General features: G+C 37.7%; 1 protein-coding gene across 1 annotated transcript; it reads right to left on the bottom strand.

Moving 5' to 3' along the window:
- Positions 1-6,344: 6,344 nt before the first annotated feature.
- LOC308524855 (caspase-12-like) lies at positions 6,345-19,953 on the bottom strand. Its single transcript, XM_081099457.1, has 12 exons — positions 19,773-19,953; positions 18,157-18,405; positions 16,142-16,198; positions 15,901-15,978; positions 15,626-15,703; positions 12,505-12,599; positions 11,959-12,132; positions 10,593-10,827; positions 9,790-9,936; positions 7,964-8,073; positions 7,488-7,587; positions 6,345-6,902 (listed from the first exon to the last, which is right to left on the bottom strand). The coding sequence occupies exons 1-11, from the start codon at positions 19,777-19,779 to the stop codon at positions 7,489-7,491; spliced, it is 1,329 nt and encodes a 442-aa protein (XP_080955583.1). The 5' UTR covers positions 19,780-19,953; the 3' UTR covers positions 6,345-6,902; position 7,488.
- Positions 19,954-25,540: the final 5,587 nt, after the last annotated feature.

Below are 25,540 nucleotides of genomic sequence, written 5' to 3'. Positions count from 1 at the left end.
ATCAATAAAATGTATTTTTTTAAAAAAAGGGAAATAATTAGCGGAGATATTTTAATATTGCTATTTGCCTTTTCTCTATAATAGAAGTGTGAGAGATGAAAGGAAATTAGTAAAATGTATATGAAAATAATATATAAATTTATTAATAAATAAACAGTAACAAAAGAACATAACAACAACAGAGGCATGATATAAAAACAACAAAAACATGATATAAAAACAACAAAAACATGATATAAAAATAACAGTGATGCAAACAATGACTGATAAAGTGATTAAACTTATTCTAGTATCTCCCTGTACACTACATTAAGAGTGAAAACACTTTCAGAGTGCTTGATTAATTTCCCTTGTGATGAAGTATTTAGAACTTTAACAGTACCACTACGACCTCTAATATAATGTATTAAAACTTTATACAGATATACAGGTGAATAGGATTCCTAGCTGGCAGGCACCTGACAGCAAGCTGGTCACATGCTCTTCAAACTCGAGAGAAAGCAACATATAACTGACCACGTGTCTACTCTGTCTAGAGTTTGTCCTTGTGATTTACTAATAGTCATTACAAATGCTGGCATCATGGGAAACTGTCGTCAAATCAATTTAAATGGGAGGCCAGTGTCAGATGGGGACAAATTAATTCTTGGAATAAGAACAACCTCTCCCTCTGCAGATTCTGTTAATACTTCAGCTTCGATAATGTTAGGTCGTAATCTTTTGTTAATAAATCTGGTACCATTACAAAGACCCCATTTACTATTGAGATTTCTCAATAGCATGATGATCGAACCCACTTTCAATTTTAATTTATGACACGACATTCCCAAAGGAGTACTACTATTAAGAAATTCAATGGGAAAATTTTCCTTTTCAGTATCATCTGTGGAATCAATGGAATCATCACTCAAATATGTGTGAAAATCTCCATCAAGTATATCCAAAATTTCTTCATTTAATTTTTGAACGTGCTCATTTTTTTGGACAAAGAATTGCATGTTTAGATATATTTTTAATATTATTTATAGATATAGTATTTCCAAAGGTAGCTTCAATAATAGATCCATTACAAATTATTTCAATAATATTCATTCATAAATGAAAACTGCTATCAAGTTTGCCATCTCCAAGTTTTACTAACCATCCTCTAAAAGCAGAATTCTCTGATCTCATATCTGTTGTAAGAGACAACTTTCTGAAATATCCCCAAACATTGCAGTACTTTAAACTCATTTGTACTATAGCCAATCCCATAGCATGTGGTACAATACTGAGACATTGTTGAAAATCCCCTCCAAGAAGGAGAACTTTCCCACCAAATACAACATTAAGACTCATAATTTCTCTTAGTAATCTGTCTATGGCGTTTATAGCATGACTAGATGCCATGGTGCATTCATTAATAATGAGAAGTTGGGCCTTTTTAATAGTTTAAGCAAGTTCACTATTTATATCAAGTCTAGAAATTGAAGTTTCATTTAATGGAATCAGTAATTTATATTAGGAATGAAAGGTTCTTCCACCGAGAAGTAAATTTGCAGCAATTCCTGTAGACACTGTGGATAAAACAGTACCACCATGACCTCTAATATAATGTATTCAAACTTTATACAGATATGCAGGTGAATAAGATTCCTAGCTGGCAGGCACCTGACAGCAAGCTGGCCACCTGTGGATTCTGTGAGGAATGGGGCTCCCTCCTCCCTCCTGTCAGGGTCCAGGGTACAGGTGAATGGGGTTCCTGGCTAACAGACCACTGACAGCAAGCTATCCAGCAGCAGATTCTGTGAGGAATGGGGCTGCCTCCTCCCTACTGTCAGGGTCTGGTTTGAAGGCTGGCCACTCCCCTGTTGGGCCAGACCCAGAGTTCTACCATGCTGTGGCCTCCACCTCAGCAACCGAGGACTGACTGCTGCTGGGCGCTCCTGGCGCTTCAAGGGTGGGTTCTTCCCTCAGGCCTCGTGGGAAACAGATCGGGGAGGGCGCAGCCCTTGGCAAGGCGACCCAGGACTCAGTACTTCCATGCTCCACTCCGAGAGCAGGTTCCTGCCTGAAACCTCACCCTGAGAGTGGGTTCCTGCCTGAAACCTTGCCCTCCAGGAAACCACTGGGGAAGGGCGCAGTCGTTTCCAAGACAACCCCTGCAGGACTGACTTTTTTCCGGTTGGTCGCGCCTCCGGTCGTGATGTTACACCCAGGGTTTTTATATAAGTAGATATTTTTCTCATGCTTGCTCATGTTGCTACTCCTAGAACTGTTCCATTTTTAATTTTTTTCAGAAACTCCATATTATTTTCCACAGTATCTGCACCAGTCTTCATTCCCACCAGCAGTGAGCTAGGGTTCCCTTTTCTCCACATCCTCACCCTCACTTGTTTGTTGATTTGTTGATGATAGCCACTCTGACAGGGGTGAGGTTATACCTCATTGTTGTTTTAATTTGCATCTCTCTGATGATCAATGACTTTGAGCATGTTTTCATGTGTCCTAAGAATCCTGAAACATCAGTCAGAAAGAACATATGCACCCTTATGTTCATAGCAGCTCCATTTACAATAGCTAAGATCTGGAAACAGCCCAAGTGCCCATCAGTAGGTGACTGAATAAATAAGCTGTAGTACATTTACATCATGGAATACTATGCAGCCATGAAAAAGAAGGGTCTCTTACCCTTTGAGACAACATGGAGGGACCTGGAGAGTATTATGCTAAACAAAATAAGCCAGTCAGAGAAAGACAAGTATCACATGATCTCACTTATATGTGGAATTTAATGAATAAAATAAACTGATGAACAAAATAGATCCAGATACACGGAAGCATGGAATAGACTAACACATCTCCAGACTAACACATCTCAGAGGGAAAGAGGCAGGGAGGCAGGGGGAGGCAAAGGAAAAGATTAACCAAATAACTTATATTCATAGCCCATGGACACAGACAATAGTGAGGTAGTCCTGGAAGGGAGGTGGGGGGCAGGGTGGAGGGGTCGATGAGGAAAAAAAGGGGACAGGAGACATCAGTAATACTTCCCGAAATAAAGATAATTTTTTAAAAAGAGTGAAATACAAGGCACAAATTGAGGAGTGCTTTAAAAAAAAAAAGTGAAATACAAGGCACTCATTGAGGGCAGCTGGGGCGAGGACATGGTGGACCTCCCACCTCACCACCACCAAATCAGCCCTAGATTGGCTTTCCCCAGATTTTTAGGCTTATGCTGTTTATATTACGATGATTTACATCTCTGCTACTCATTTTAATCCTAGGCAAATATTTCTTAAAATGAAAGTCATACAATAGCTTGTACAGTATGTTTCTAAATATATATGAAGAGAGAGGGAGAAAAACAGCAAGATGAAAGAGAGGGAACATAAATCATTCCATGGAACACAGATTTTCATTTTTTCTTTATAGCTTTCAAATGTAATGGGGTATTTTTACACAGTCTTAATGCTCTCAAGATTAAAACAAAATAAAGCCTTTTTAGTGCTTATACAAATTGGCTTTCATCTACAGATTGAAAGTTAAAATAATGAATGCTTACATGTCGACATGGTATATTGGTAATGTTTTAAAATGTTTACACTGATCATTTTTAAAAGCTACTATTGAGGAATACATCCAGATTGGTCTTTATATGTGTTTTTAGGTGAACTTATAAGTGAGCTAATGGATAAAACATTTTTAGATATGCTAGGGTTCATTAAATATGATTTATAGTTCATTGAAAAATATTATTATAATTAGCCTATAGCCAAGTTAGAAATAAATAATTATAAATCAAATCAATAGAAATTAAAATAAATGACAATCCAGTTTATAATTATGGTCATTCTAAATCAATACTAGCAATATTTAAAATAGAGAGTCAATGAGTAATTCTAAGTTACAAAGAAAATTTTATTCTAAATATATAATCATTGCTTAATATCAGGATACCTGTGACTGTAATATCAGTAGTTCAAATAGAAAGATAATAACTTTCTTTTTATTTACTATATTCAATGTAAGGGCTCAAAATAGTATTCATTCCTGAGAGGGAGATGAACCATATAAAAATAACAATATAAATGTACATTTTATTATTAAAAATCTACCTTAGATCAACAAGAAATATAGTTAGTTATGAAATACTGTAAGTCTTTCCATTAAAATAATAGTTAAGGATGCCCAGTATCACTGTTTTAATTGTTTTATTTTATCTAAAGCTATATGATAAATATAGAGCTTCATAAATATAAAATAAAATCTGTGGATATTCGCAAGGAGGAGACAAATCTATGATTTGCAGGTGATGAAATTTTATATGTAGAATTTTTAAAGAAAAACTAAGGGAAAAGTTTTCTAGGTCAGTAAATGTTCAAAATGGATTCTGAGTTAAGTTCATATATATTCTTATCTAAAAAGTTAATGAATATATATGAAGAAAATACAAACCTTTGCTTAATGATTTTAAAAAAATGCGGCGTAATGATTTTATAAAACATGATTCTAGGTAACCAAATGAACCTATTTACATCCCATTCAAACCCCATTTTAATTGTCAGAAAATGTATAACATCATTCTAAAATTCACCTGGGAGCATGTACAAAAATAATTAAGGCAAGTGTGAATAAGGGAAGACTAATGAAGATTATAAAACCACAGTGATTAACAGTATGATGTGTCATTGCCCCGAACATTAAATCAGTGCATGTAACAGTAATGACTTCTGCCATAAACAGTTGCCCATTATGTGACAGAGAGTGCAAAAGAGAGCCATCATACACAGCCCGTCACACCTCCTCTATAGAGTCAAGTGTTAGTGTACCTACTTTGTACCTAAAACTGGTATCAGAGAAGTTAACTAATTTATTTTAAGAATGCCACAATTCCTATTTTATAAATAAATGCAGGCTATAAAAGAAGAACTCATTCCACATTGGAGATGCTATTCAGAGAGAATGATTTTCTTTCTATTTTTGTTTTCTTTTTAAGGGAAAATCAGATTACCTATTGCATGCTCACATTAAGGTTGTTGTCTTGTCTGGGGTGTTTTTGATGCTAGTTTGAGTGGACTTTAATCCATTACAGTCAAAGATTCTCTAACATATATACCAAAGTCTAGTATCTTCATTTTATATCCTTCATAAACAAATAGCCAAGAGAACATCCTAAACCAGAGGTGGGAACCTTTTACTTTTAAGGGCCATTTGGATATTTATAACATCATTTGATTAAGATAATTCACTTAATGTAAATTTATCTTGCTATGAAAAACAAACAAACACACACACACACTCCTAGATCAATTGAATTCCAAGTCCTGTCTGCATTTGCCTTGGCAGGGCCAGACCAAATGATGTCACAGGCCTTACATACAGGACAGGTGGGCCTGATGGTCCTCACCCCTGTCTTAAACTAATGTTAAGTACAATATTACAATCTATAAATATTAAAAAATGATTCCTGTAGTATATCTTTCATATCCATTGGAAGATATAATGTGGCTTGTAATACTGCAACCAATAATATCCTCAGTATGAAAACCCATAGTTCACAGCAAAGAACTTACATATATTTTAGAAAAAGATTTTTAAAAATCTAAATACAATGATAGGAAAATATAGATGGAGTAGTATACTATTTAAGTTTGAAAAATAGAAGCAAACTGAAATAAATGTAAGTGAATTACTAAAATTGTGTGTTTTATATAATATCATACACAACATTTGTTATCAAACAACTAAGAAATGCTTGCTAACATATGACCATGAACTAAAATGTTATTATACAGAAAGTATTTCCACAGTTATTGAGAAAAATACACAAAACTTGTAACAAAATAGAAAGATAATATGAATTAATAATTCATATTAAAAACTAGCTAGTAAAGGTATTAAAAGTCCAATAATAATAATAACAAAAAATAGTAACTAATGAAATCGACTATTTTTCATCTATTATATTAGTAACTTTATTTAAAAGGGACATTTAATTTATTTGTCAGTAGTTATCTTAAATTTTTTATATTCAGAAAAGTGGGCATAAAATTTTGCCAATAAAAAGTGTAAAAATATTTACACTTGCATCTAGAAATTCCACTTTTTGGAATATATTATAAGAAAATAAACCTAATATTATGAGAAATAAACTTATACTTAGACAAAGTAAAATCTTAAAAATATTTATCATCACAGTGTGCAGGAAATCCATATTAAAAAGGACATTAAAAGTAAGTAAAAGTTTAAATAATATATAATAAAATGCCTGATGGAATATTACAAAATCAAAAATAGTATTTAGGGTATTTTTATTGCTATTAGTGAGGGTTATCACAAAATAATAAAACAGAAACAGAATTGATACAAAATCAAGGAACTTTATAAAATTAGCGGGTTATTACAAATAGAGTTAAAAGAAGGTTAAGAAGTATTATTTGTTTTTTTAAAGATATTTTCTTATTTTTTTTAGAGAGAGGAGGAAGGGGGAGAGAGAGAAATATCAATGTGAGAGTGATGCGTTGATTGGCTGTCCCAATAAAGGATGGAGATACAAAAGGGTCAGATGCCTTGACCAGGAATCCAACTGGCAATCCCTCAGTGCCTGGATGATGCCCAACCAACTGAGCCACACAGGCCATGGCAAGAAGTATTATTTCTTCATTAAAAATATTTTTATGTTTCTCTATACTTAAAGTTTGTTTTACAGTGAGCATGAATTACCTTTATGATAAAATGAGAAAACAAGCATACTTTTAAAGGAACTTTATTGAGCATTAATTCAATAACAGTAAGATCGTGATTTTAGCCTGGCATTTGTAAAGGGTAGGCAATTGAATGTTTGGTACAAAAATATTCTTCATGAAAAATTGACCTTTTAAAGTAGAAGAATCATAGAGACCATAATGTCTCCATTTGTCCTGGAAAAAGTAGAAAGAGAATGTTGTTATTAGTAACTAGAAGTAAGATATAAATAGAACTAATTTCTACTATGAGACATAGCTTCACAAAAGGGCTATGTATCTATCATGCCCAAACAAGACAATCTTTACCAGGGCCTCATTGCCTCAGTGTAGATTCATCAGCAGTCAGTTGACGCTATGGCACTAGCAAGCCTCATGTCAAACAGAGTAGGGATATGACTCAGCAAAACAGATTTTTGGGGAAGGAAGCCAAAGCATCAGCTATATGTAACATGTCCCATTGTTTTGTTTCGTGCATGCATCAGAACTAAATATTTCCTACTTACTGAGTAGATTTTTGAGAGAAGTAAGGACTGAAGAATTGTCTATCTGGACTTAATCATTTCTTATGCAATCATTTTATTTGCATTTATTATGCAAATAAAACCAGGGTTCCTCCAAGGGCCATTAAAAAAGGGCAGATAAGGTGATCCTTAGTGATGACTGGGCAGCAGCACTCTATCATTGCTCTGCATTCTATCTAGACTTTATGTAAAGACTCTGAGCAGGAAGCACCCAAGTCCACTTCTTGGTTACATTTACCTTAGTTCCCAGGGAAGAGGTAGAAATACCGTGTCATGGATACTCTTTCAATCGTTGGCATCTGGGCCAGTTCCTTTGGTGTCTCAAATGAATGTTGAACCTAAAGTAGCCAAGAAAGCCTTTAGAGATTTTTGAAAGAGGAAATTTGAACTTTTCACTTAGGGGTGAGGCTAATTTTTACATGATATAAACAGAAGAAAGGCTATTTTTACATGATATAAACAGAAATTTTAGCATCCTTGGATATAGTGCATACACAATGAAATTAGTACCTTCAAAACCATTCCCTGAATGAGCAAGACTACTAGAATTGGAGAAACTCACACTGGTTCTATGTATTACTTCAAAAAACGAAAGTAAACTTGGAATACAGGAAAGAGCATCAAAGGGACTTACGGCTTCAGGATTCCTGAAAACATTTTGTAAATGGTTCTACAAAATGTTCTGGGACATGGAATAAAAGGAAAAGATCCTACCTTTCGAAAAATCTCCTCCAAATGATGACACCAAGCATATTCCTTGAAGTGGTAGATAATTTGGGAAATGAAGAAAGAGCCAGTTTTGACCCCTCTCCAAGAGCTATTATCTGCAAATAAAAAGTATAAAAATATTGAGTTATGCAGACATTGTTTAAGTATGAAAGCCTCCTAAAGCCGTAGATTTTAGAAAAAGTTTGATTTTAATGCTTTGGAGGAAAGAGAGAGGCCAAATCTGGATAAAGCTAGGACCACAGGTTTTTATAGCAGTTCAGAGAAAACCACCATGGACCCTCAATCATAAATCCCCTTGACTTTATTAGTAGCAGGGCCAAAGTTATGGACCTTAGGATTGAACATAGTGGAAAAGGACATAAATCCTTTCAGCACCTACTACACAGTATAAAAAAGAATACAGCCCTTGATGTTCTTTGACTCTGGGCCTTCTCTTCATCCATACTATTTCCTAGTATAATTTTTTTACACTTAAAGTTTTGCTGTGTGAATATCTATTGAATTAACACCCCTCTTTACCACTGCAAAGTGATCAATTATCTTCTATCATAAAAAAAGCAAATATTCTAATTGTCAGTTTATCTGCAGCTATCTTTCTCTTTCTCCTTTCTTTTTATAGTTAAGTTTCTCAAATATATCTCTACTCACCATCTTCATTTTCTCCCAGCCTCCTCACTCCTGTCTAGCTTCTCCCTCCCACACTATATTTACCAAATGACTTTCTGCAAGGTCACCCACATCCTCCAAGTCATTAAATCTAATGGTAACTCATTGGGCCTCATCTTTACCTGAGATCTTATTCACATCAGAAACTATTGGTAACTCCAGCAGATTCTTTCTAAGTAACTCTGACAACACATACTCCTAGTTTTATTTTTTATTCTCTGACCCTACCTTCTGAGTTGAATTTTTTAAATATATTTTTATTGATTTCAGAGAGGAAGGAAGAGGGAGAGAGAGAGAGAGAGAGAGAGAGAGAGAGAGAGAGAGAGAGAGAGAGAGAAACATCAATAATGAGAGAGAATCATTGATTGGCTGCCCCTTACATGCCCCACTCTAGGGATGGAGCCCACAACCCAGGCATGTGCCCTGACTAGGAATCAAACGGCCACCTCTCAGTTCCCAGGTTGATGCTCAACCACTAAGCCATGCTGGCTGGGCCTGAGTCTAATTTGATGACTAATATTTCTAGCTCTGATCTTGAACTCTAGAGTTCTTCAAGTCTTTGATGTAGGATTCCATCTCATTCTGTTCTCTGTTTCTAGGTAATTTCATCTATTTTTAGAATATTAAATATCAACCTTAAGTGAGCATCTCCCAAAATTCTAACTCTCTGAAAAATACAGCTATGTAACTCTTTAAATAACAGGCCAAGAGATTCTAGGATATGTAGTACAATTATTATAATTTTCTTGGTTCGCTCATTTAATTGCTAGTACATGATCAGGTTGACCAAACCATGAGAAGATGATACATTTCTCTGCCATGGTATGTATATATATATATATATATATATATATATATATATATATATATACACAAAAACAAAAAATAACCTCTTACTTTATTTATAGTTAGACTATTTTAAGTCTGGATCTTCCTTGACCTTCCGTGTAGTTTGAAAATTTCCTCCAAAATCAGGACTTGTAACTTTCTAGTTATTTAAATTTTAATATTTTAAATAGATCTTCCACCAACAATATCTCATTATAGAGGAAATGTTCTTAAAATAGTGATAAAATATTATCATGGCCTAGCCTCTAATCTAGGAACTAATAGGCTGAGAAAGTGTTCTCTATGAAGTCACTTACGTGGAGTTGATGATTTGAACGCAATGAAGTCCTTCTCCACGTGGGTCTTTGTAACAGCATCACTCCAGAAACAACACTTCAATGTACGGTTATTGCTACATGCAGAGGCTTCTCCCATGTCTGGCACCCAAACAATCCCATCACCTCCTGAGAGAGACATCCGTGTCATATGAAAGATGTTATATTCAAACACATACATAGACACACACACAACATACATTTTTTTACCATTATACTTTTACTTCAATACATTTTGGTACAGCATTTATTAAAAATGAAAGTATCTTCTTACTGTTAGAAAGACTACCTCACTACCTGTGAACCATACAAAGCCCACTTAACTTTAGAGTAAACTTGTTGACGATATAATCACAAATGATCGGGGCATTCCTGATTAGGCTACTTATAATTTCTTTAAGAATAATGCAAACTTGCCCTAACCAGTTTGGCTCAGTGGATAGAGCGTCAGCCTGTGGACTGAAGGGTCCCAGGTTCAATTCCGGTCAAGGGCATATACCTTGGTTGCCGGCACATCCCCAGTAGGGGATATGCAGGAGGCAGCTGATCGATGTTTCTCTCTCATCTGTTTCTAACTCTCTATCCCTCTCCCTTCCTCTCTGTAAAAAATCAATAGAATATATTAAAAAAAAAGAATAATACAAACTTAATACAATCTGGACTGGGCCTGAGAGTAGTAATGAAATGTTTTTTTCTCATCCATCTCTGAGAAAAAGAAGGCTAGACATCATACAAATGGGAAAAAGTGTAAAGCCATTCCCTGATTTCCCCCAACTCAGACTCACTTCCTCTGCAAGCCTGCATGATGATGATCTTGGGTTTGTCTCTTAGACTCTGGCAGTTACGGTTGTTGAAAATTTGGAAGATTGTATCATCGTGAAGTATATCTGGTTCTTCTCCTCTGTGTTTTGTCCCACAGATTCCTTCCAGGACACCGTGTGACATAAACACCAAGATTGTACTGTCCGAGGATCGGTGCTCTTTGCGGGCAGCAAACTCACATAGCACTGCTACCATTTCCTGAAAGAGACTCCAGAATCACGATGAAGGAGCTCTCCATATATAGTTTGCAACTGAATAGTAGATGGAGTTAACAAAACGGTGCAGGCAACAAGGGATCAGGTGATTTGGACTCTAGGCCAATGCTGGGAGATGAAATAGGACAGCGGTTCTCAACCTGTGGGTAGTCAACCTGTGGGTCGCGACCCCTTTGGGGGTTGAACGACCCTTTCACAGGGGTCGCCTAAGACCATCAGAAAAGACATATATAATTACATATTGTTTTTGTGATTAATCACTATGCTTTAATTATGTTCAATTTGTAACAATGAAAATACATCCTGCATATCAGATATTTACATTACGATTCATAACAGTAGCAAAATTACAGTTATGAAGTAGCAATGAAAATAATTTTATGGTTGGGGGTCACCACAACATGAGGAACTGTATTAAAGGGTCATGGCATTAGGAAGGTTGAGAACCACTGAAATAGAATGAAGGGCAAGTGACATGACTAGTCTCCAATAGAAAGGCTTATTTTTCCTCTGTTTCATATGTTGGAGTTTCTGTAAGTTTTCATTAAAAAAGAGAATTTCCTATTGACAAAAATTATAAACACTTAACAAATTCACTCATGATGGAACAATAGAAAGTTAGTTTTACATGGATTGTCTAAAGTTACCCAGTATATTTTAGGCAGAGCCAGAATCATAACTCTATGTGTGTGTGTGTGTGTGTGTGTGTGTGTGTGTGTGTGTGTGTAAACTTGTTTTTGTTTTTTGCTACATATGTGCCTTTACATTTAGACACATGATATTGAAATTATAAAAATCTCATGAGCTCATTCTGTAGGTATCAGGCAATTTTAGGGCCCAGGTCTTTGTTTCACAAATACTATCAAGTAATATATTTTCTCTCAGATTGAGACCTTTAGAGAGATCCAGAATTTTTAGTGAGATACTACTACTAAAAGGTACTATGAACCTTTGCTATGAGACTGTACTTGAGGAGGCAGAAATCCAGGAGACCCTATTCTTGAACAAATATAATTCCTATAACATATGCATATTTTGTTTGTATAGCTGCTAAGGAAGAAGTTCAAAACTGTTTAGGATGGTAGGAAGTTTGTCCTACTTTCTTGAGTCTTACCAGGGCTGTAAGATTCTCTTTTACAACCACTGAGTATCCAAGGCTTTCTAGCAGGTCTTGCATCCCCAAAAGGTCATCTTCAGAACCCCATCGTTTACAAAGATGATCAAAATCTTTGTTGTGGATGATGAGGGCCAGGCGTGTTCTGCCCTCTTTTTCCATCACTGGATAAATCTGCAATTAACAAACACAGAATTAGTTGTCCCAGGCCTCCTCATTTTTGCCTCCAAAATGCATAGAAAACAGACCTTTTCCCATTACAGAATGGATGGCTGAAGAGCTTAGGAATGGAACTACTCTATGTCCTTATGAGGAAAGAGGACCATCAACTGAACACATGTCGCAGGAACTTGGCATTGGTTAGGAGTTTAGAATGTGTTCCAGGATGGAATGGAAGAGACAGGAAAGGTAATGTAAGGATCACTTATTAGAGAGCATGATTAGATAACATCCTATGATTTTTACATGAACTAAAATTCCCAGTATGTCTCCAGTATCTTGTTTAAGTGGGCAAATTGTGTTTCTCCCTATTCCAAAGCAAAATACCTCATCTGCCTTTGTTGTCTTCAGTCTCTGGAAATGATCAGGAGGACAAAGTTTCAACTTATGAATGGGTTGGGAAGACTGGGTTTCCTGAGGAGCTAAAAGAGAAAAAGCAAAACAAAAACAAACCCTCATTAAGCAATAATGTCCACTGCTTTGCAATCATGCATCTCTGTTGAGTGGGCTTTCATTCTTAAGAATTGCTTACCACCATCTCACCCAACAGCTTAATATAATAAAAATGTTTTCTATTTAAATTACTAAAACAAAAACTTAAATATTCCCCCTCTTTTCTTTCTGCCTCTTAGTGACCCCCACTATATATTTCTGTTTTTGTTAGTGCTCACAGCATTGACTAATCTTTAAAAGCCAACTCATTACATTCATATAAACACAGTACCTAAGATTTAGAAAGAAGCCTAATGTTCATTTGGCCTAGTCAAGTTACCATTCAGATATTTGAATGCCATGTACAATACCCCTATTTATAACTACCATTCTCTGAAATATCTCTACTAACAGGTAACTTAAAACACTCTAAATAACACTCTAAATCATTATTGAATAGTTCTGAATATTGTAAAGTGAGAACCTTCTAAGTATTGTTATGTATTTCCCACATTGTTATTACAAAAATATCTAATTCCTTTCCCTGTGAAAACCCATGAATTCTTCTATGACTTTAATTTATCTCCACATTATTTTATATAATTGTCCCATCTAAAAAAAATTATTGTATTTTACCTTGTGTTTATTGTACTGTAAGCTTAAGTAGGACAGGTAAGTGTCTGTAATCTTTGTATTTCCAGTATCTAGCAAGATAATCTGGCACACATTAATGATATCTGGCACAGTTTATAACTGCTTGTTAATGAATACAGTAGTTATCGTCAACTTGAAAACAGCTACCAAGTATCTCCTGGTTTCTTGTTTTTCCTTAGTATAACAAACCTCTGTTCCTTTTAATAATTTCTGCATAAAAATGATTTCATTTTTAACCAACAAATCCATCAGTTCACCTACATATCTACCCACCTACTCTAATTTTCCTCCTACTGCAAATAAAGACAAGTTCTTCCTCCAATAAGAGTGGTACCTCTACTTATGCTCTGAGTTCCATTCCCTCTCACTCACAGGACTTAACTCAGGCATTTATTTAGCTGTGCCTTCTCCACCATCAACTTCTCTTACTCTTCCCACTGTGTTATCCCCATTGGAATAGTAGCATGCCTTCATATCAAGTTATCTGTTAAAAACTCCTACCCTTGACCTCACTTCCCCTCCAGCTCTTATTGTCCCATTTCTCTTCTCCACTTCTCAGCACAACTCCTTTTAAGGCTTTGTCTATTTTCACTATTTTTATTTTTTCAACTTAATTTTTTCTCCTGTATTCAATATAAACTGGCTAGTATCCTCACCACTTAAAGTACTTGTTATCAAGGTTACAAAAAACCACTTTTTCCCTTTCTCATCATTTAACATCTTATTTTTTGAAAGATGTTTTCTGGGCTTCTGGGATGCTGCATTTTCCAGCATTGTTTCTAAATCTGTCCCCACTGGTGACTCTTCCTCTTCTGCCATACGTCCAAAAGTTGGGTTGTTCTATGTTGTTCTCTATCAGCATTTCTCCCCAGACGGCCTTTGTCAGTCCCACCACTGGAATTCTATCTACCATTACATGCTGAAGAATCCCCAAATGTATTCCCATCCCTGATTCTTCTGCAAAGTCCTGTTTACTCAGCACCTGCCTTGGATATAGCACATTTCAAACTAAACATGTACTAAGGGCTCCTGATATTTGTCCACTCCTGCAAATCTGCTTCTCCTGATTTTACTCTGAATCACAACTTTTCGCTGTCTCAGTAAGCGGTACCTAGTTGTCCAGCCAAAAACCTAGAACCACCTTTGATTCTTTCACTTCTTTTATTAGCCCACACCCACATCATCTATAGTTTCTGTTGATTCTACCTCCAAAATAGATTCCAAATTTAATTCCCTGTCATAATCTCTATTACTGCAGTTCTAAACTAAAAGCTATTATCTCTTAACTAAAATATGCAAATAGTTTTCAAGTAGCTTTTCTGACTCTATGCTTGTTTATCCCTCCTCTTAAAAACTCCTTAAATGTTTTCTATTGCAAACAAAATCCAATTCTTTCCACTCTCTAAAACACCCCAAAATGGCATTGCAGCAATAGTCTGACTTCTTTGCTGCTCTTCTACCACATTCTAGCTAATTTCCTGCTCTTCAGCCAGATTGACTTTTTCTATGACAAGATCATTCCAGACTCAGAGCTCTTGCTCTTGTTTTGCCTTTTCATGGAATGTTTTAGCATTAGAGTTTGGCAAAACTATTGTTCACGTATGTACTGAAATAGCACCTCATAACTATCCGCCCTGGCTCATGTGCCTTCTACCTACCCCAACATCTCTTTCTATGGGCGAATCCTCTTTTCTCATGTATGTTCCCTGAAATTATGCTACTTCGTTTCTGCATGTTCATTATATATCTGCCTTCACTACTTTGTAATTTCCATGTAAGGAGGACCTTTATATTGCTTATTGCTATAAACACATTAATTAGAATAGCAGATAGTAGGTTTTCAATGAACAGATGCATATATGTAATATAAGAATAGATGTAAGAATGAATACAGATTATAAAGTTTTTATTCCTTTGTTTGTTCAGAACTTCTGAAGATCCAATACTCAGAAGACAACACTATCACTACTCCCTTTCTAGACACTGTCATTCTTTAATGTGGCCTCATATTTCATCAGGTTCTTTGGTGACCACATAGTATGTGTGATTCATACTCTTTCGTCTTTCTAATGTACTTTTCTTAACCACATCCTTATTCTGTTTTGTGCAGTTGCTAGTTGCTTATATCTTAGTTGTTTTATGAATCCCTTTAAATATGTTAATCCCATTTAAAAATTTGAACCTCAGAAAAGCTGAGAAATAGATACCAGAGAACATGTTTAGTTGGTGGCAGATGGACTTAATGCATAGATTTTTTTTTAGGGGGTGGGGGGGGGTTTACTCCATTTCTATTTCCACTATGCCAAAAGGCCTTTTTATATGCCCTAGCTCAATTAGTGTCCTTATATGTCCATGATATTACCTGTCAGAGGTAGAACCGATGCCTGGGACAAGCCAGCATGCTCCTCAGTTTCATCATCTTCATTTTCACTTCTAGATTCTTAGAATTAAAGAGAGGAATGCAAGTGTTAATCTTACTTTTGAGGGACTTTGTTAGGGGCAGAAGGGGAAAATACCTGATTTCCTGAACCTAAATTCAGTGGTCTTTTCACTATAACATAGGGCCGCTGTATAGCTGCCTTACGCCAAGTAATGTATGAGGGCTCCCATGAGCCACTGGGTTTTGATGGCAGTTACCTGTTGGAGGGACAGCCAATGTGTGGACTGATTCAGCTTTTTCCTTATCTTCATTTTCTTCACTTTCATTTTCAGATTCTGAGGTGAAATGAACAAAATGTTAAGCATCGATGCTCTACTCTGAAGGTTATTTCCAAAGACGAAAATTGATTGAGAACACGGGTTTTCTAGGTCTTTACCAGAATATATTCTGACGACACTAGAAGTTTTCACCTGTGAGGTGAAACTTGGAGGCAGTTACCTGTTGAGGAAGAAGACTCACTGTTCTCAGATTCACTATCCTCATTTTCACGACAAGCTGCCAAAATAAAATGAATATGCATTAGCGGAAGTAAGTTTCCAGAGCCTACACACTTCAAATTCTTCACCTAGCACTGACAAGGAAATTACTATGTTCAGCAGATGGCATATGAAGCATGGAGATTTGGCTCATTCTTTAAACTCCAAATTTGTTTTAGAGGACTGCAACCTTCTACAAAGTGAAGGAGGAGGCTGAGTTTCCACAAAATAAGGAATAGGTCATTATCTTCCTGTCTATTTAATACAAGGAATCATTAACTTATTTAATCAAGGCTTTTCTGCAAAAGCATTTTTCATTTCAAAGCGGAAAAATACATCTCTACAAAAATTCATCTTGCGACAACAGCAACAACAACAAAATAATCCCTGAGGGATGTTGGAAGTATTTGGAATATATACCCATGTGTATGTTTTATGCTAGAGTAGGAATCAGCAAACTATGCCCTGTGGGCCCTACTCAGCCCTACACCTGTTTTTGTAAATGAAGTGTTATTGGAACACATCCACACTCATTTTGTACTTATTGTATATTGCTGATCGCATGCCACAACAGCAGATTTGAGTTGTGTTCTGGCAGAGACCACATGGTTCAAAAAGCTTAAAATACTATCTGTCCTTTCAAAGGAAAGGTGTGGCTGACCCATGCTCTAGAGAGAAAGACACATGTATGTGTCAAATTGCTTATCTCCTTTTTTAACACAGATAAATACAGGTTCTTAGAGATATATCTTTTGGGATTGTGGACGAAAGGGACCACATGCTGACCTGACAAGCTCAGGGAAGGCCTGCATGGCAGTCTTGCAAACTCAGAGACGTAAAGTAACCACAAAGATGGTCTGAAATTAAACTTTAAAAGCTGTAATGGTGGGCAGTAACATCCTAGGCCGGTATCTTCACTGACAAGGTCAACCTTTACCTTAACTGAGTCCATCTGTCTTTCTGCATCTATGATAACAAACCCTTGAAATGTCTGGGTAATTTGTAACTTCCCTTTTTCTGGAGCCCCTGGGGCACAACCAAATGTGCTGGGCGCCAGGACAGAAACCATAAATTCCTTCATTATAATGTTAATTGTTACTGCACCCACCTAAGTGTGTGTCCATCATTTTACTTTTTATCCAATCCCAGGGGTTTCCCTGCTTTGCTTTATCCCTCCTCCTTAATCTATCACCAATGAATTTCATGTAACCTACCTATGTCCCTCCTTTGATTGCAATGTATAAATACAAATGTAACCCCACCATTCTCTGGAGCATTATCTCAATTCGTTGAGGTTCTGCTTCCCAGCATATGTCGACAATTTGGCTCAAATAAACTCACAAAAATTCTTTACAGGTTTCAATGGTATTTTACGTTAACAGGCATAGACCACCACTAAGCAGAAGATAGTGTTTTGTTTTGTGTTTTTTGGGGGGTTTTTCCATTGGATATTCTATATCTGGGAATGACTCTAATGTCTATAGTGTATGGCCAGAGTAGCACAGATTAGCTAAAAGCTCTCATTAAATTTAATACACCTCCAGCACCATTGATTGATTCATTTAACAAATATTTACTCAGCACCTATCAGGTGCCATTTCTGTGGATTGGGATATATTCTTAAACAAAGCAGACATACATGCCTCATGGAGTTTACATTTCAGCAGGGAGAGAGATGCTATAATAAATAAATAAATAAATAAATAAATAAATAAATAAATAAATAAATGTTACAGAATGATTGAAGGTGACAATTGCTAAAGAAATGTGCATCAGTGTAAAGTGATTGGGGATGTTGGAACAGGGACAGGAGTAGATCAGGGCATTTTGAAATATTAAATGAGAAAATCAGGAAAAGAAGGTACCAGATATGTGGACAATTCATGCTCCATATGTGAATAGAAATAAGAAAAGAAAAAGCGTGTAATGAGAGTAGATAAAGAACTAGTTACTTGCCCTTTGGTCTGAGATACTCACTCAAACTCAGTAGTTTCTTGGGGTTGAAGATATGGTCCATAAGTATTTTGCCTGTCATTTGAGTTTTCTCAGTGATATCCTCAAGTAGACTTTCAGTCTTGTTCACAATGATGTCTAATCCTTCTCCCAACCTTTGTAACTCATCCTTATTTATAACATTTTTTTCTGTCAAATCATCAAAAAAGCCATCGACCATGTTCCTGGCAATTGACTTCACCTTATAGATGGGATCTTCTTTCTGTCTCTTGTCTGTGAAAACAATACATTTTAGATATAGACAAGAACTTCCATAGGTAGTGGTTCTCTAATGTAAATCAAGAATCTGAAAATCTTGATAAGCAAGAGCTGCCTATACCCCATTCATAAAAATTCTGATTTCATAGGCCCTGGTCCTGGGCAGCTCATTTGATTAGAGCCTCATCCTCATAAGCCAAGGTTGCAGGTTTTATGCCTAATCAGGGCACATACAAGGTCAGGTCACATACAAGAATCAACAAATGGCCCTTGCTGGTTTGGCTCAGTGACTAGAGTGACCACCTGAGGACTGAAGGGTCCCAGGTTTGATTCCAGTTAAGAGTAGATGCCCAAGTTGCAGGCTCAATCCCCAGTGGGGGCATGCAGGAGGCAGCTAATCAAAGATTATCTCTCATCATTCACGTTTCTATTTCTCTCTCCCTGAAATCAATAAAAATATGTTTTGAAAAAGAATTAACCAGTGAATACATAAATAAGTGGAACAACAAATTAGTGTTTCTCTCTCTTCCTTCCTCTCTCTCTCTCTCTCTCTCTCTCTCTCTCTCTCTCTCTCTAAAAATTCTGATTTGATAGATCAGGGTGGATCTATCAAATTTTCATTTTATTTTATTTCATTCTGTGAATTTTCATTTCTAACAGCTCCTGAGTTGATTCCACAGACCACACTTATAATAGCACATACCTTACTCAAGCCTGTGCCCTTTTATAGATGAAGAAACTGACGTTCACAGACTTGAAGCAACTTCACTACGGAGATCCATGATAGCTGACATGGGTCAGTTTTTGTATCATCCACCATCTATTCACTTCCTATCACATTTATCAATGCTTAAGAACACGTGATATTCAATTTGTATAGCAGTAAACATAAACATATTATACTGTAGAAGAATGCATTTTGTTTCCAGGGGCAGGGCTGAAAGCAGCTTTGTTTGTGGAGACTGAGAGCACGAACCACAGCTGGTTTGCTTGCTGAAAACGAAACATGGAGGAAATGCAAGTTCCTGTGTTTCACAGCAGGGCCTCTCACTCAAACAAGAGGACGCTCTTAAAATGGGCAAGAATTCTAGGGCGGTAAGAGCCCAAAGAAAAGTCTAAAATCACAGGAAAGATTTAAGAACACAGATCCAGATTTTTTTGGAATTTCCTATTTTTCCCTTAAGAAGCTCTAACATATTAACTAAAGTACTTTGTGTGTTAGCACAGTCACTTCTGTGACCCAAGCTCCCATCACCCACCTCCCAGAGTAGAATAGTCTGCTGAGTGCCCCTTTCATGGCTCTGCGCCTCTCCCCCAGCCTTCCTCCTGAGCTGTAAGTCCCCAAAACACAGCCATAAACTGTAAAAACTGGAGTCACTCACCAGCCATTGCTGCACGGGATTCCTGGGCAGGAAAAATCTTAAAAATGAAAGCAACTTTCTTTCCTCTCTCATTGGACACGGATGTGTTTACTGGTATTGCTTAAGTGGAAACTGCTGCTTCTCAAATTCTCTTGTTCTTTGCCAGGATAAGATTGGACTCCTGTGATTCATAGCTTCCTTCCTTTGGAAAAGAGCAAAATCTATCTTTTCAGTTTGATATAACAAAGTCAGTGGAAGAAAATACACACACACACAGACACACACACACATACACAGTTTCTGTCCTATTTTCCATTCTATTTTTAGCACAGTTAATAAATAAAATTGACCCTTATTTGTCTCTGTGCCACCCCTTAACCACTAATTAGAGGGAAGACCAACTTGACTGATGGCTGTTCACCCTTGGAAGTGAAGTGTTAATGTGGAAGGCTTGAAGGGAGCAAGAAACTGACAACTGCACACCTTGACAGGAGCATCCCTTTCAAAACCCAAATAAGTCATCTCTTTTCTTCTCTTTTATATTTTAAAGAAAACAAAAAATAACTTTATATTGCATATTGGAAAGATAAGTTCCATTTTAGTGAAATGTGCACAAGGATTATTGTTCAGTTTAAATAGAGCAGTAGTAATAAACAAAGGGAACTTTACAACTGTTACACTGTATTCAAATTCAATGGTATCTGCTGAGCAAGAAAAGTGGAGTCTTCAAGCATCTGTGAGAAAAGCCCAGTACTCAATTTGAAAATAAATGGTTAGATTTAAGGAATTCAGCTTAAATTTATTAAGCAATCCTATATAATAAAAGCCTAGGTGGCGTCGCACTATGTCGTCACAAGATGGCCACCCCCATGTGGTCACAAGATGGCCACCACAAGATGGCTGGCAGGGAACGACAGTTGTGGGCGATCAGGCTGGAAGTAGAGGGCAGTTGGGGGTGACCAGACCTGCAGGGGAGGGCAGTTGAGAGCAATTAGGCTGGCAGAGGAGTAGTTAGGCATCAATCAGGCCGGCAGTTGGACATCCCCCAAGGGGTCCCAGATTAGATAGGGTGCAGGCCGGACTGTGAGACACCCCCCACCATGCACAAATTTCGTGCACTGGGCCTCTAGCCTATATATATATAAAAAGCCAGTTCCCGAAACACCATAATATCTGGAATAACCAGTCACTATGATGCCCACTGCAGCCAGTGAACCAGCCGATTAGGGTTGGGGCTGGCCAGCCAACCTCTGGCAGCCCTTCCCCCTGGCAGGCCCTGCTCCTGATGGGCTCCCACCATCCTGATTGGCCTGCAGCCTCTCCCTCCAGCCAGCCCACCCCAGATAACCCCCCTCACCCCAATAGGGGGTGGGCTAGCAGGCCAACCTCCTGCGGACCTTCCCACCACCCAGCCTCACCCCAGATCCCCCCCCCCACAGGGATCAGGGGCAGTGCCAGCCAGCCAACCACCCATGACCCCTCTTCCAGGCTGCTGGCCCCTGATCGACCCCCAACCCCATTTGGGGGCGGAGCTGGCCAGCCAACTGCCCACAGCCTCTCCCACAACAAGCCCCATCCCTGATCAGCCCCCACCACCTCAATTGGCCCCCAGCCCCTCCCCCTAGACAGCTCCACCCACCGTCACCCCCCATACACATACCAATCAGGGGTGGCGCTGGCCAGCCAACCTCCCACAGCCCCTCCCCCAGCCACTGACCTCCAATTGGCCCCCCCACACCAATTAGGGGTGGGGCCCACTGGCCAATCGCTCATGCCCCTCCCCCGAGCTGTTTGGGCCCTGATCAGGGAGGGCTGGCCAGCCAACCTCTTGCCATCTCCTCCTCCTGACTGGCCCAGTCCCAACCCGCCCTGATTGGGGCAGTGCAAATTTGTGCACTGGGCCTCTAATTACATATAAACATACCTAGAATCGTGCCTAATTTATAGTATTTGATGAAACAAGATAGTTAATTTTCCCCTACTCAATAAACTTAAGCCAACCTTTTCTCTCTTTTTCCTGATCTCCTTAGTTGTCAGTTGTGGGCATTGTTTATCTATGTATTCATATGTCTATTTTTTTTTATTTTTTGAGTGTACAAAGGACTCTTCTACCACCATTTTTAATCTATATTAAAAAGTAATAGCTTGCCATTACAATTAAACAATAGAAAAGTTTATAAAATGGAATAAAATCATTCACCTTTAATTTCACACTACAAAGGTATCACAATTATATGTTTAGTTTGCATATTTGTTAATTTTTTCCTCTGCTTTTAAAAGACAGTTAATACTAATTTTAGATAGCCCAATCATTGGCTTCCTTGGATCTATGCTCTTTGCCCTGACGATGGACTGGCATTATGACTTGGTTTTGGTGAGCATGATGCAGTGGAGGGACATTGTACCATCTGAGCCCAGGTCTTTGGAAGCATGATGAACCTCTCCCTCATGGCCCTCTGAGCCATCATGTGAATAAGCCTGGGCTAGATAGCTAAAGCATAGGAGACATCACATGGAGGAGAGCCCAGTCATCTCAGCCAAGGTTATCCTAGACCAGCTTCAAGTCAGATGATATTCAAATACATGAGAGATCCCAGCAATGTCAGTAGGGATGCCTACTCTACATGCAGGTGGTCTTAGATACATGAATAACCCCAGAAACAAGAAGAACCACCCAGTTGACAGGTTGACTTGTGAACAATAGAAGTGCTTATTGCTTTTAGCTACTAAATTTTCAGGTACTTTGTTACTTAACAATAAATAACTTACAAATATATATTTACCTATACATTTTCCCCATATTATCAATATTTTTTAAATTTGACAACAGATGACAAATATTTATAAAAGTCAACACTTTAAGAACTATTTTTGATGATTGTATAGTATTAAAAGTATTGATACATTATAATTTTAAAATGTTTGGTCAAAGTAATAGATATATAAGGTAGCTTATCTAGTAGTACTGAATAGTATGTAATAAAAAGTACATTCTCCACTACAACTCTTTCCATTTTCAATCCCACATGCTACATATCATTCATTTAAAATATTTTGGGTGGTTTTCTGGTGGTAATTTTCAGAACTCTCAATAACATGCCTATTTTATTCCTCTATTCCTTAATATTAAATTCAAACAATGCCTTTGGTTATTTCAAATAAAAAATGAGATGTAGTTTACTTACATTATCTCACTTCTACCAATTCTGCCTAATATTTTATTACTAGAGGCCCGGTGCATGAAATTCCCTCAGCCCAGCCTGCACCCTCTCCTATCTGGGACCCCTCAGGGGATGTCTGACTGCCAGTTTAGACCCAGCAGTCAGACATCCCTCTTGCAATCCAGGACCACTGCCTCCTAACCACTCACCTGCCTGCCTGCCTAATTCCCCTAACTGCTCTTCTGCCTGCTTTATCACCCCTAACCACCTCTGCCTGCCTGGTCACCCCTAATGGCCCTCCCATGCCAGCCTGGTTGCCCCCAATGTGCATATGGCTGGGGTCCCTCAGCCTGGCCTGTGCCCTCTCTCAGTCCAGGAGCCCTCGGGGGATGTCCTCGGGGGAGTGAGCCTAAGCCAGCAGTCAGACATCCTTAGCTCTGCTATGGAGGCAAGAGAGGCTCCTGCCACTGCTGCTGCACTTGCCAGCCATGAGCCCAGCTCAGGGCTTCTGGCTGAGTGGCACTCCCCCTGTGGAAGCACACTGACCACCAGGGGGAAGCTCCTGCATTAAGTGTCTGCCCCCTGGTGATCAGTGTGCATCAGAGCAATTGGTTGTTCCACTGTTAGGTCGATTTGCATATTAGCCTTTTATTATATAGGATATGATTTTGAATTATTCTTTTGATTAACTGTTCAATATTAAATACTATTTAAACCTTATTTCTTCTGTCATCAGTGTTGTCCAGTAACAGTTCTCCTCTATGTAAATTGATGATAGTTGCCTTCATATAGTTTCTTCCATTTTTTCTCACGTCCAATTATACCACCATTTTTAATCTATATTTTTCTTTTACATTGTCTAAGTTATTAAAATTTTCATTCACTTTTGTATCCATGACCAGGTCTTCTGTGCTTTGTCCATGGAATAATTAAATATTAAGAATATATAATGAAGAACATTTATATTAGTACTAGAGGCCTGGTGCATGAAATTCTTGCAAGGGTAGGGTCCCTAGGCCTGGCCAGCAATCAGAGCTGATCTGTGGGGTGACTTGGGGGTGTGATCAAGGCCTCTGCTCACACCCACCTTGGCCTGGCACTGCCTACTTGCCAGCCCTGCCCCCCACTGCTGCCACCTGTCCGGGCCTGTGGGTTGGGGGCAGCTTCTGCATTGAGTGTCTGCCCCCTGGTGATCAGTGCACATCATAGCTACTGGTCGTTCTGCCAGTCATTTGCTATTCCGTCAATTTGCATATTAGGGTTTTATATAGATAGATTGGCTATATATGCCTGTCTAGCAAATTTATATGTTGGGGCTATATTTCCATCTCTTTGGGCCCAATCTCACAACAAATAATTTTCAATTCAGAGAAGATTCTTTCTAATCTCAAGATCTACTAGCTCACCATTATCAGGTCTCATAGAGTTGGTCTAAACCAATGATGGCGAACCTTTTGAGCTCCACGTGTCAGCATTTTGAAAAACCCTAACTTAACTCTGGTGCCGTGTCACATATAGAAATTTTTTGATATTTTCAACAATAGTAAAACAAAGACATATTTTTGATATTTATTTTATATATTTAAATGACATTTAACAAAGAAAAATCAACCAAAAGAATGAGTTTGCGTGTCACCTCTGACACGCGTGTCATAGGTTCACCATCACTGGTCTAAACTCTTGCAATTTTATCTAAGGCTAAGCCATCATTTTTTTCTTCTGTTCATTCTCTTTCACCTAGTCAAAGACATTGTTCAACAATAGTCCCATTGCTCTTCTACATTATTCGTTTTCCCTCTTAATCATGTCTTTATGATAAGCATTAAAAACACTATAGGTCCCCTCTATTAAAAATAACTCTCGCAATCCCACTTACGCATAACTTCTCACAAGTTTTATTTATCCTTATTTTCCCCAAATGTTTTTTTTATTCTTTCTTCAACCAGTTCCAATTAGTATTTCGTTTCTCCCCCTCTATCAAAACAATTCTTGTTAATGTAATCAGCGACTTCAATGTTACTAAAATTAAATATTTAATGATCAATTATTTTTTGACCTATTAGAATCATTTCACAGTGATTTTTGCACCTTCACCTGAAAAGCCTCACATTCATTTGCCTTTCAAATCATCTTTATCTTGATTCTTCTGTTACTTCATTGGTTGCTATTCACATCTTTGATCTTTGCTTTATTTTTCCTCACTTATCTAGCAATGTTTCCAGTATCTTGGCTTTCAATACTGCGTGTGTGTGTGTGTGTGTGTGTGTGTGTGTGTGTAAAGACACTAAAAATTTAGCCTCCAGCTTATGCCTGTTCCGTTAATGCCATTCGCATATAACCAACATCAACTGGGTATCTTTTGAATGTCTGGGAGACATCTACTTTTGACATTTCAATCCCTCCAAACCAATCACTTCTGAGAGTGTATCGTATTTTAGTATTTGAGTTATTAAAGCCAATTTCATGTTTCCAGTTATTCAGAGTAGAACATAGTTCTTTTTTCTTTCTCAAAACTTTATTTAGTTCTGTTGGCTATCCCTTAAAAACTTGAAGGCTGCTCACTACCCTCTCTTCTATCATCCAGGTCTGGACTACCATCAACTTTGAATTTTTGCAATAGCCTTCTAT

The sequence above is a fragment of the Myotis nattereri genome, assembly GCF_964212035.1.
Source record: "Myotis nattereri genome assembly, chromosome: 9".
Classification (NCBI taxonomy): Eukaryota; Metazoa; Chordata; class Mammalia; order Chiroptera; family Vespertilionidae; genus Myotis; species Myotis nattereri.
Note: the sequence above shows the minus strand (reverse complement) of the source record. Positions and strands in the feature narration are given on the sequence as shown.